We start from the raw sequence: 13786 nt of genomic DNA, 5'->3' as shown, positions 1-13786 counted from the left end.
TATTGGTTTCAAGATAAATTGATCTTTTAAATCTCACATTCAGAAACATTTATATATATTCAACATTTTCAGTCCTGGGAGTGATCCACCATTTTTACTTACAACCAGTGAGTGATTGCTGAGACCTTATAGCTGCTTTTTATTTAATAGAATATCACTGTGTATAAATCAGTAAAACCAGCAGGAATGGAAATAATGACAAATATCTAAGGAAGTTGTGAGATTTAAATATTGTAATACTGTGATTAACAAGAAATATTCTTTTGTCATTCAGTTGACCGAAGTATATTTCTTACATATATGTATATATTTGGTTCTTACCCCAAGGTTTCTGACTCACAACTCCTAAAACCTTTGGAGTTTGCTGAATAAGAGCAATAAAGTTATCTCTTGTTATGTTAATAAGTGATTTTGGAAAGCACTTAGGTAACCTAAGGGGGGAGGGGGGCACTTGTTGCTAAGAGACCCAAAAGGTCAGGAGAGTGTCTGAACTTTCAGTCCCTCCCCCTCACCTCCTGGGAGGGCAGAGGTGCTAGAGACTGAGTTCAACTGCCATGCCCAATGACTATGAAATGAAGCCTGCACAAAAACCCAAAAGGACAAAATCGGGAGAGCTTTCTGATTGGTGAAAAAATTCTATTTAATATAAGCAAAATATTTCAGGCTAGAGATTTTTAAAATTCTAATCTATTATTTTATCTATTTTTACTGGAGAGAGATGAATTTCACAAGAAGTCAAACACAGTGATGCCATTTGCTATGTTTTATTTTGCTATTAGCTTGTTAAACATAACATGCAAATAATCAAAAAGAAACATACACATGACTTAGGGGGAAACATAATTCTAGAAAAGAAAAGTTTCATTAGGTAAGTATATATATATTCTTAACACTAAAAATACTGCTTTAAATGTATGTAGTTGTTTCATGACTTTTGTCTAGTATTTTGCAGAATCATTGGTCTCAAGATTTACCATCTATTTTTCAGCTAAACAAATTTGAACATTGAAATGTGAACATTTGAGCATTGAGATAATTTGCTTCAGGACTGTAAACATCCATATGCATGTAACCCATGCTTTTTGACACATTAAGATTTAGAAATTATAAAACTTGACTTTCATGAAACCAATAAAAAGCTTTTCACATCATTTGACAGTAGAGATGTAAAAAACACTAAATTTACAAATAAAGCATTAAGTTTCTTGTCAAGGCGTGTGTGTGTGTGTTTGTGCTTGTGATGAAATAGGCCTGCCTTTCATCTTCTCTTTTAAAAAAGTAGCAAAATGTTTACAAAACATTTTCCCTTAGAATTAGAAATTTATGAAAGTAATAAACAGCATCAAAAAATGAATACTATAAAAACTGACACACAAATAAACATAACCATAAACTGCTGCTCCAGGCTACACCTCAATGTAATTGGAATCAGTAGACATTAATTAACAGTGATCTCATTCGCGACACGTAGACATTCATACATATCAGGCGGCAGACTAGTTTGGGTGATGTGATTGCCATCCAAACGCAAATGTTTGATCTTGGAGTAGGATAGGGGTCCCAGGATCTTACAGAAGCTCTTTACATCAAACTCTGGAAAATTAAAGAGTAAAACATTTCAATCTTTTCTTTCAGTACATGAGCTTGAAACCATCATTTAAAAAAAGAAAATCTTTAAGTCTATAATAATATCCAATAGAACTTCTTCCCACTTATTTGATGTATCTTTGAATTTAGAACTATTAAAGGAATATTTCAGACTTCCAAAAGCCCAGTAATATTTAGTAAAGAATACCTATGGTTAAGACAGAAGATTCAATTAATGTTTGAAGGAACAGAACTTAAGTTCTTAATGAAACATCTTTTTAGTATTATTTAAGTTCTTGATTTAGAAATACTGGATTATAGAAAGACATGCAGTGAGCCTATCATGTTATCTAAGCATTATTTTGAAATATTAAGCCGAGCTTGAGGAAATCTAAGACGGGGTGCTGTTACATGAGCAGTCTCAGCAGAGTAAGGATTCTGAGTTGTTGCATCTTAAAATAAAAAGGGTTAAATAGATGAACTCTAGAGAGTTTTCCAACAACCACACTTCATGACAAAGATTCAAAACTCCAAAGCAAAAACCAAATCATGGAATATCCACCATCTCAGTCCATGTCCTTTTCTTCTGGGGTCAAAAAGTTGCCACAAATGAACATCTGATTTAGTTTTTAATGGACACCAAGATGGTTACTAGATAGCATGACCTGTGTATGTACATTGAAACCGCCTATGGTGGCACAAATCTATTTCAGATTAACCTTATGCCGGTCCTTTATCTTGTTATTTTTCTTTCATTTTTCAACTCTAGCTAACAATGACTTCAGTTGAACCCCAAACACACTGCAGTCTTTCCCTCTAAGATGTTGTCTTAAATTACTCATCTGTCAAATTCCAGGGATTTTTCTTTCAATACTGCCTCTGAGAAAGTATGGAACAATGGAAATAACATGGGTCTAGGCCTATATTAGTTTTCTATCTCTGCCATTTACCTTCTGAAACATTTATCAGAGTTTCAAGTATAACATATCTATCACACTGTGTGGCATGAGGATTTCATCAACTAAGGTATGTAGGGCACTTCACACAGAGCTAGCACATTACTGTGTACTGAATAATTATTGGTGTCCTTTTCTTTTTCTCTCTTCTAAATTGCTTTATACTAGGAGGATCTGTGACTAGTCTAATGCTTAAAGTCGCAAGTTTGAAAAATGAGAAATAGTTTTTGACTGTACATTTCCTAATATAAGAAAAGCATTAAGGAACTCTCTTTATCTTACAATGTGGGCAACTGGTATGTGTAAATATTATGCAGCAAGATAAACTAAGTTGAAGACACACGTGCAAAGTCACATGACAAGAATCCCTGAAATGTGTATACCTAAGTGTCAAAGATAAGGAAGGGAGAAAGGTAACTACTCACTTGCAAATGACTAAACGTGCTGGGAACTGGAATTACAGCCTCAGCTTGGCACCGAGACGCTGCTGGCATCTCTCTCTTGGTCTATCTGTCCCATCTTCTACACTGGCTCTTTCTTTTTTACTCATACAATGAAAACTGATTTTTCCACTTTCAAATGCCCCTGCATTTATATCTTTTGCCTTTCTTGTCTCAGAGTAGGAGGTAGTCTTGCTCCTGTTAACCTCCACCCACCAAATCTAATGGATTTCTTCAGCCCTCAATCATATTAAATTCCGTTAGCATTTTGGCCTGTCTGAGTATCCTTTTTCCTGACCACAAAAGTTTATAATGTGGGACCATATATTGCCACATAGTGAATTTTCCCCTGGAAACAGCTCTAAGGGTTTAGCTCTGATAGCCTGACTGTATTGCATGACAGGCAAGCTCTCCAGATGCAAGAAAGAAGACGTGGCATTGCAGAGCTGGCAGTCACGATTTCCTTCATGAGAACACCCCAACTCTACTAGGAGTTACATGGAACTGTTGCAGAATTATGAAGTAGCATATTAATAAGGCACAGTGCAGTTTTTTCTGATAGGAGTGTCAATATCCTTAGCCAGTATGACAAGGGGACCAAGTTTTATAATATACACATGTTCAATTTCAATAGATTATTTTGCACATAGAATTTTTTATTTACTGTGTGAATCAGTGTTTCCCACCTGAGTTTTCATTTTAAAAACTTCATCTGTGAATTACAGGTTTTTTTCTTCTGCCAACTTCCATTAAAAAATAAGGTGGATATTGGTGAAGAGTCAACTTATGATCCGAATCTTAATAGCTTAAATTGAAAAATGTGCCAGGAGATCAGGAGAGTGCATAAACAGCCCAAGTGGATCAGGTCAAACTCCTACCCAGCAGATAAATGAAAAATAAACTACAGAAGTAAGAGAAAGGAAAGAGAAATGATGGGGAAATCAAATGAGGTTGTGTGTAAGAAAAAGAAGCTCTGTAATTCTAGTAAACTATATTCCAGATGCTTATCATAGTCCTTAAACTTTCTCACAGTCCTCATAAGAAACACTGTGGACACTGTACACACCACCCGTACCAGGGAAAACAGAGATGGATGATGGTCATGATAGCAGAGTAACATGCTGAGTGCCAAGTGAAGACGTCAGAGGAGACCGTGAGTGGACGCGGCTGCTCTGGGGACAAGTAGGAGAGATATGTTAAAGTCTCTGATGATTGTGCCTCCTCTGGACTTGAATTCTCCCTTAGCTACATATTGTCAAGAAATGAATGCAGACACAAATTGAAGTCATGAAGGAGGCAAAGAATAACAGATGAAAATCAAGAGTTAACACAGCAGAATTAATTAGCCCAGAATATTAAATTTGAAGAAATGAGTGTTTAAATTCTATATGACCTTAATAATTTCTTATCTGGATACTCTGAAGAAAAGCCACATACTGGATAAACAACTAAGCTAGAATTCTATATTCTAGAGAAATATTTTGTTGGCATTTTTAGTTTTTTTTTTTTAAACTGGAGCCAATTTAATATTTGTGTCACGTGACTTAGGTATTTAAAACCTTGAGGAAGTATCAATCAATCATCAGCACAGTTTTCTACTTACTTTCAAGTTCATTGACCTCCAGGTAATAGTTTTCAAGGTTTTCATTGACCGTCGGTATGCTTTTCAGCTTATTATAGGAGAGATCCAGCTCCAACAAAGATGATACGTTAAAAGAATTTCCAGGTACTCCACTATCAGCCAGTTCATTATGAGACAAACGCAGATACTGCAATGCACTGAAACGCTTGAAATATTCATCAGGGATGTTGCTAATCTTGTTGTTGTCTAAGTAGAGAGTTAGAAGAGATACTGGGAGACCAGAAGGTAGTTTGGTCATCTGATTGAAGCTCAAGTCAAGGTATTCGAGTGACTTCAGACCTTTCAAGGCAGCTGAAACGGCATCCTCTTTCAGCTGATTGTGCTGAAGGTGGATAAAGGTCAGGTTAACCAGTCCATCAAAGGAGCCAAGCTTAGAGATTTTGTTGTGAGTGAGCTGCAGGTCCACCAGAGATTTGGGAAGTGGGCCCACAGATTCTGTCAGATTGTTGTAATTTATGTGCAGCTTCTTCAGTTGCTTCAGTTTAGAGAAAACTCTTCCTTTGATCTTGGAATTTTCTAGAAGGTTGTGGTCGAGAATGAGCCACTGCAGGTCAGTTACGTTTTCAAAGGCCTTGTCATCAATATGGTCAATCTGGTTATTCCTAAGGTAAAGGTACTTGATTCCAGGAGGTACCATGGGCACACTCTTCAGTTTCAGCTCATCGCAGTACATGGCTGTTGGATAGCTTTCAGGGCAGTTACATTCTGGGGCACAGTTTGGTGATGACCTCCCGTATATTGATTGGGGGAAATCGTAATAATCATAATAATCAGGATAGGTGCTGCTGGCACTGCCAATTAATGCCAAGAGGAGAGGAAACACACCTAGATTCATTTTGGCAAATGCTTTGAATCCTAAATAAAGTGAAAATATGTATTATAAAATAGTATTCTTTCAGGAAAAGTATACTAAGAAGAAAGAAAATGCATTTGCAAATGTGAATTTTATTATTTTAGAGTGCTTTTTTTTTTTTACTGCACTGATGATGTCTGTTTAATTTGTTTTTAAAGATTAGGGTAAGGATGTAAATTTACAATGTGTGGGGAAGGGAACAGATTCTACGACAGATTGCATACACTGGCGCCCCCTTCTGGGCGAGCTAGGCCTAATTGTTCCAGTCAACCTCTCTCCAGGTCCTTTCCTTAATTACATGGATTCCTGCAAGAGGTTTCTGGGAGGTGCCCATTAAGCACCATGTTAGAGAGCAGCTTCAGAATACCTTCAAAACCAGAAGAAATAAAAACAAGAAGACAATTGTAAACTGGACCCTCTACCCCACCATTCAACATCATTAAAATATCTCATTAAAAAGATCCTTCCTGAGAACATGGGCAATCTGTGATTTTGTCTGGAAGAACATTGTTCTTATGTGTGTCTGCTGGAGATGGCTGAGGGTGGGGGGATGATGGTGGTGGTAGTGGTTGGGTGCTGGGGAGGGTGGAAAATTCTTTTAGAAATGTCTTTATTGCTGACTCTGAAGAAAGGAAACAGACTTCTTAAACGGGGGTTGTGCATATTATGTCAACTTTTGTTTAATATTCTATACTTTTAAGCACATTACAGAACTCTGTTTGAAAATTAGTATTTAGTGCATTCATTTTAGTAAAATTATTGTTTGTTAATCAAGGAAATGTCACGAACTCTAAACAGTTTTAAACCTAGAAAGAGATCTAACTGATAGAGAATGATGTTCTTTTCAAAGTTTTGAATGAAAGCTTTTCTTTCTCTCAGTCACTCACAATTTGTCTGCCTTTTTCATGTTAAAATTTGAGAAGGCAGGGTTCCCTTATCTGGGTTTAAGCACTCTCACTGAATGAAGATGGGGAAGAACAAGGAAGGTCTGCATTAAACAGTGGGCATTAAGAGCCATGTAGGAAAGGATCCATTTGGGAAGATACATTGAAAACAATTTGTATCAATGATCTTCACATGTACCTGTTGCTAAGGTGAGGATCAGTGAAGCACATTTCAATTTCTTGGGAAGTAAAGGGTTAGCAGTATAGGTAAAGGAAAATAGGATATGAGTTGGGCTTTGGTGGAATGAAGAGTTATAGCTGAGCAATTGGTCATTCTGGGAGGGAAGTTGTTACTGTGAAGCAGCATCCACATTCCCGTGGATACCATAAAATAAAATCTCTTCCTGTGAGAAACAGGTACAAGCTTTTGGATCTAGATAGTTTGGGATAAGCAGGATTTTCTGCTTTCAGAAATTTTCAACATCTTTCTTTAACTTGGAATTATAAAATACTTAAATTTAGCAGATGAAACACTCAAAAAGATTGTTAGGATCACTCTCATAACAGACAGAATGTAACACGTAGCCAGACTCTTAGTAAATTATTCCCTAAGATTGTGATGGAGTCATTAAATTTAGTTGACAGGACTTGGCCATGAGGACAATTACATAGTGCTAATGTAATTGTAGGATTCTTTATAAATTACAGTATATTGATGCTGTAAAGATTTGTCTTACTTTATTAATAAGTCCACCTTATTTTAATTCAATATACACTAAAATAGACATGGGAACTATAATGTGAGTATTGAATCGTAATGAAAAATGCTTCCATATTTTTTGGCAGAGTCAAAACAAGGACTCTGAATTCAAAGAGAGTTTGTAACCATATAATGACTCCATTATGAAACAAAAACACTCTTTACTTTCCCCTAGTTATTTCAAATACCTGTGGCTATGAAGAAAAGGCTTTTTTCCAAGCAGTAAATCATGTTTCCCAGAATTTGTTTAAAACATATTCCTGTTTCTTGAAACATACATCCACAACCCAAATCTTTAAAATTATCAAAATAAAATTAAGTAATCCTTTTGTTCAGGTTTTATAACAGCATAAAATGTTTACAGCAAATCATAACAAATTATAATGACATACCAGTTGCAAAATATTTTGAATGCTGATTGAAATGGCTTTCTTTGTTCCAAACTCAGTTCTAACAAAACTAACATATAGAACTACTTAGCATAAAATAGCAAACATTTTAAATGCCATACTGTTTCACTGTGTCTACTCTCTAGTGAAACCTTGAAACTTTTTATAACATCCTTTGCTAAGGAAGGCATTATAGGCTGTATAAAATGTATCTCAAATTCATAAATCATGGAAAGTAGATTATGCAAGATGTGAAAGTAAATGCTCAAAACTGGATTTGCTGTTGAATAGCAATTGGCAAAGTTGCTCTGGAATTTTTTTCTGTTCTTATTACAATAAACACTGTCCCAAACCGTCAGCATCCCCGGTGCTATAGTTAAAACAGCACTTACCTTACTGTCTGGACCCTGCTTTCGTTAATTCTTAAAGCAGATGCACTATGGACAAGAATCCACCAATATATGCTGTAAACTCTGTCAGGACGGAACTGGCTGCCAGATTCTTAGTGATACAAGAGCTGAGGGGGGGTGGAAACCCAGCCCAGTCACGCCAGTCTCTGAATGGAGTTATGTCATTGTGGGGATCTTGTGGTGTGGCATGCAAACACTCTCTAACGAGGTGCAGGTGGGCTTGGTGAGCAAGGACAGCCCAGCTCACTCCCTATGGAGTAAGAGATACGTGCTGCTGCTGCTGATGCTAAGTACTAACCCAGCCCATATAACCTAGCTTTTAACCCCAAATGGGTCCTGCTGCAAATGAGGTATCTGCAGTGAGAATGTTCTCTTACAAAGCCCTTTACTTCTATAGCTGTGACAATTGAATACAGTTCTCTCAGCCAACTATCATGTTCCTCCAAAGGTCACGTACATCATCAACTAAATAAACCATCTCAGGAAAATGTAAATGAGCAGACTCAGGAGAATTGAATCCTTTTTGCTCATTGCTCTTGAAATTTATTCTTACTTGAACCAACTTAATTTTTGGCCAAAAGAGAAACTTACACTAGTTTCTAAAATATTAAAATGCTTCATTTATACTGTGATACCAGTGATAAGTATCAACATTTCCAGTTTGCTTATGTTAAGCAGACTCATTTTATGCTCTTCAGGTCTGGAACCAATCAGTAATATTCTGCCTGTTTCTTATTTTGTGGATTTAATTTAGGAATTCATCCAAAACCTGACTTGGGAATAGTATTCTATAGCTTATTGCCAAAAAACATAAAAGAACATGAAAAAATAAATGTATACTAAAAATATCACAAAGTAATCATTTTTCACTGTCATTGCATGCATGCTAGCAATATATTTTTTTTCAAAACTGAAAGTTATGCTAAGTTGCATTCTCCCAAAGGCCTGGTTTGACATATGTTTCCTTATCATTTCCTGATGCAGGCTTCTAGAAAATGAGAATCTACTCAATTCCTTGTCTATTTCATTTTGTGATTGTATCAGCTTTGTAGCTTTTTTATATCATTTTTCCATCCAAATTTTTCATTTCCTCATGTTTATAAGAATTCTTAGAATCAGATACTTTAAGTTGCCACATTGTAAGATTTTCCCTTTTCAGATAAATATGTGACATTTTAGCAATGAGATTTTTGAAAATTAATTTAATCTCCATGATCAATAATGCATTTGTCTGAAAAATTACTATTAGTGTAAATGCCTCATTTTTGTCAGAGAACAGTTTAAAAACTAAAAACAATCTTCTTTGAAGTAACTAATACAATTGTAAGGTAATTTATAGCATAACATTTTAAGAAAATCTTAGAAATACCTCTGTTTTACATGGGTCTTCACCAGCAGTTCAGTGGTAAAGAATCTGTCTGCAATGCAGGAAATGCGGGTTGATCCCAGGGTCAGAAAGCTCCCCTGGAGAAAGAAATGGCAACTCACTCCAGTATTCTTGCCTGGGAAATTCCATGGACTGGGGAGCTCTTGGTGGGCTATAGTCCATGGGGTCAGACGGGACTGAGCCACTAAACAATAACAACAAACACAGTTTTACATAGAGGACATAAATAAACTTAGAAGAAATTAAGAAAAAAAAGGAGGTAAATTGATCAGTCATATATAATTAAATGTCTCATTGTAAGAAGATAGCTAAAACAATACTAAGCATTAGTATTGTCAACTTCTATAACCTGCAATTTTGTTTGAAAAATTCCAGCTATATATTCCAAGGATTTTTCTTTTGAGCAATAATGTGTTGTCTGTAACAGAGTTCAAATACACTAAGTTGGATTTAGCTTATTGTGAGGCTGATATTGTCCATATATACCCTTTTCTGTAGAATTAGTTCTGTGAGGCCAATAATTGCATACTATTGCACATTTTAAAGCATATTTCTTAGGCTTATTAGAAAGAAATGAAATTAATATTTGCGGTGTATCTAATTTATCCCATGCTTTATTCTCAGAATGTTCACATACTTCTAAGTTTAAATTTCATGCTTTAAAATCCATTAAATATTATTATCACATTTTCAGAGAAGTAAAAATGGAGACTCAGAAAGTCTAAATAATTCACTGAAAGTCACCTAACAAGTAAGTGGAAAAACAAAATCATGAGCACCTTCACCCACTGGAAAGAGGGTGGACAGGATGGAGCTAGGAAAAGGTATTTAATTAGTTTAAAATATTTTCTAGGCAACATTATTAACAGTTGAGAAAATGCATAAATATTAGCCAGGCAAAAGTTTTTAAAAGGCACAAGTTTAGCTAAGCAATGGTTTCTTTCTTTGTACTTCACATACTCACATTCTCCCATATGCATACGTTAGACCTGGGTGAGGTTTGAGCTTTCCAACCCAGTGAATGGAGATTAGGTCCTTTGCGGTAATGCATGTGGGAGATTTCATCAGAATCTGTTAAAACGATTGAGTTGCCACATCAGCCTATCAACTGGACTCCCTCTGTCACTTGAGACCAGCAAGGATGATGAAGAAAATCATTATTGTTTCACTCACCCAGTTCTGAATGAGCTCCCCTGGTGGCCCAGATGGTAAAGCTTCTGCCTACAATGCAGGAGACCCGGATTGGATCCCTGGGTTGGGAACATGCCCTGGAGAAGGAACTAGAGACCCACTCCAGTACTCTTGCCTGGAAAATTCCATGGATGGAGGAGCCTGGCAGGCTACAGTCCATGGGGTTGCAAAGAGTCAGACACTACTGAGCGACTTCACTTTCACTTTTCTGAAAGCAACCTTGGACTTCTCAAAGCCCCAAGACTCACAGCAACTTGACTGTCCTTGTGTCATCCATTCCGTAATGTATGACAGAAAAGTAACAGTTGGAAAGTAGTGAACATGCCTCGTGGCTCAAAAGGTAAAATGCAATGCAAAAGACCTAGGTTTAATTGCTGGGTCGGGAAGATCCCGTGGAGAAGGGAATGGCTACCCACACTCTTGTTCTTGCCTGGAGAATTCCGTGGACAGAGGAGCCTGGTGGGCTACAGTCCATGGGGTCGCCAAGAGTCAGAACTCAGCAACTTTCACTTTCTCTCAGTGAACCACCCAGACTTTATGGAAAGATAGATGTAGATTAGAAACTGTTTCAACCAATCTACCTGGAGTGAAAATGAAAAAAGTATGTGATCTTGATACCTTTAGTCTCTTCATCTTTAAAGTGGGTTTGATAATTTCTGTAGAAAAACATATGAGCATCAAAGGACAGTGTATAAAGCCATTGGTGCAGGGCTTGACTGGAGGAGAAAATGGCAACCCACTCCAGTATTCTTGCCTAGAAAAATCCCATGGAGGGAGGAACCTGGCGGGGCTACAGTCCATGGGGTCGCAAAGAGTTGGACACGACTGAACGACTAACACATCGTTATTCATAGAGTCATAGAACCACAGATTTGGAATAAATGTCAGATATCCTTTAAAGGATGAGTTCCATGAAACCAGTTCCCCAAGGTCTGCAGCCGGGTCTTTTTCTTCTCATGTGAAGAGCTGAACTACCGTGTTACCAGTACTCTGCCCAAAGAGCTTCAACATTGTTTTCCCTTTGTGTAGGACGGATGGCCGGACTTCCCCGCTAGCTCTGCTGGTAAAGAATCCGCCTGCAATGAGGGAGACCTGGGTTCGATTCCTGGGTTGGGGAGATCCCCTGGAGAAGGGAATGGCTACCCACTCCAGTATTCCTGCCCGAAGAATCCCACAGACAGAGGAACCTGGTGGACTACTGTCCATGGGGCCGCAAAGAATCACACAGGACCGAGCGATTAAGCACAGGACAGGATGAATGGCATCTCATGTTCCCCAGTGTTCTGTCTAGGCAGTAAGGTATGACTGCGCATCGATGATATGAAGTCATCTCAGAGCATGGAATAGGATGAAATATAATGACAATTCCCTGCTAACAGAGGAGAAAGTTCTATTTTTGCCATTTTACACACTGTGATTTCAAACTCAACTCTTCTTATCTGTCATAAAAGTTGTTTGTTTTAGCATATTTAGAAAATGCAGAGGAAAATGAGAATTTTAGTATGATTAGAGGGTAGTTTTAAGGGAAAAAGTAAAAATATATATTCTAGCCCAGAGATTACTATATTTTGGTGTTTTTTCTTAAGATGTGAGTATGTACACACACAAGCCAGCAGACATTGATTTTCACAAAAATATTACAGCATTACACTTACAGTTTTGCAGTGTTTTCCACATGACAGTAAGTTGTGGGTATTTTTGTATATTATTAAATATTATTCTCTAATGTCATTTTAATTTAATTAACTGCATTAAATTTTATTAAATAAATATCATAATGTAGTTGTTATTTTTTAATATTACAACGAACACTTGCTTTCTCTTATAATTTGTAAAGCACTGTCCCCTGCACTGAAATTTCTTTCACCAAATTGGTTATACCTAATCTGTCTATTCTGCTTATCTCAATAGACACACTTTAAATGAAAATCCCATTTTAGTAGGTAGTTTATGTTTTCAAATCAGAAAATAAAGGAATGGATTTCAAAGTTTTTTTCTCCCCTCAGGTCAATCTTTTTACCGTTCTTAGCTTTAGCATGTCTTATGAGCCACGGATGGAGAAGAGAATGGCAACCCACTCCAGGATTCTTGCCTGGAGAATCCTGTGGACAGAGGAGCATGATGGACTACAGTCCATGAGGTCACAAAGAGTTGGACACGACTGAGCAGCTAACACACACACATGAGCCATGGAGCTATCTTCATCTTCAGAGTCCTTACAGATGGATGTGTATTTTTAAGCTCATTCTACAATTGCTTCCATTTCTTTTGCATCTTACACGAAAAATATTTTTAGAATTTTCAATAATAAGGTTTACTGTATTTTTGCATTAATTAGTTTGCATTGTAAAAATAAGATACATGAATGGTATAACATGCTGACGCATTTAATAACATACCAGGTTATAATATAAGGTTAAATGTAAAATAACCTCTTAGCCAACTGACTTTCCAATCGCACTCCCCAGAAGTAATCATTGTTTTAGATATTTATTACTTCAGGCATTTCAGACATGTTCTATATACCCAACAGAATTTCATTTCTCTCGCTATTTCTTTCTCTCTCCCTTTTATTCCTTGTGCTTTGCACTTTTCATCTAGATTACTTACTTCATCTAACTAATACATATATCTCTGCATCATGTTTTATATAGTTACAGAACACACTGTTGTATGGGTGTATCAAATATTACTTGTGTTTTTGCTCAATGGTGAGTGTTTCATTGCTTTCAATGTTTGCTGTTTGTTGTTTGCACAGTTTAATCATTATGATACAATATGTGGATCAAATTATGTGCATTAATGCAATTTAGCTTTAGGAAAATTCCAAAAAGGAAATTTCTGATGTGAAGTGTGTGCACTTTTAAGACTTTACAGTTATTATCTAGTTATTGGTCTGATTATCACTGCCATCAATGGTATATGAGAATGTATTTTCACCAATCATTCATGAAGTTTGGATATAATCAAGCATAACATTTCTGTAATCTCATTGTTCAAGCATTATTTATTAAATAATATTTGGTAGTTGTAGTCTCCTCTCTTTATTTCTTAAGATAATAATAGTGAATTCATTATGTGTTAACATAATAATATTTTAACTAAAACCCCATATTTTCCGAAATATACATAGTGAAAGGAGAGGAATTTTATTTTTGTAAATCTATTTAATAAATGGGTTAGTAGGCCTGAGCTGGACTCTTATAGCTCCTTCTTTATTCAGTCTGTTGTGATATGTTGCTATGCTTGATGCATATGAAGAAAATCTTGTCTCAAATATTAACCTG

At 36.4% G+C, this 13786-nt stretch overlaps 1 protein-coding gene across 1 annotated transcript; it reads right to left on the bottom strand.

The window, feature by feature from the left end:
• Positions 1-748: 748 nt before the first annotated feature.
• LUM (lumican) lies at positions 749-8221 on the bottom strand. Its single transcript, XM_043446644.1, has 3 exons — positions 7904-8221; positions 4587-5480; positions 749-1593 (listed from the first exon to the last, which is right to left on the bottom strand). Exons 2-3 carry the CDS (start codon positions 5458-5460, stop codon positions 1439-1441), a joined length of 1029 nt encoding a protein of 342 aa, XP_043302579.1. The 5' UTR covers positions 5461-5480; positions 7904-8221; the 3' UTR covers positions 749-1438.
• Positions 8222-13786: the final 5565 nt, after the last annotated feature.

Source organism: Cervus canadensis, chromosome 25 (assembly GCF_019320065.1).
Source record: "Cervus canadensis isolate Bull #8, Minnesota chromosome 25, ASM1932006v1, whole genome shotgun sequence".
Classification (NCBI taxonomy): Eukaryota; Metazoa; Chordata; class Mammalia; order Artiodactyla; family Cervidae; genus Cervus; species Cervus canadensis.
The sequence above is the reverse complement of the archived record's forward strand: the minus strand, read 5'-3'. Positions and strand labels throughout refer to the sequence as shown.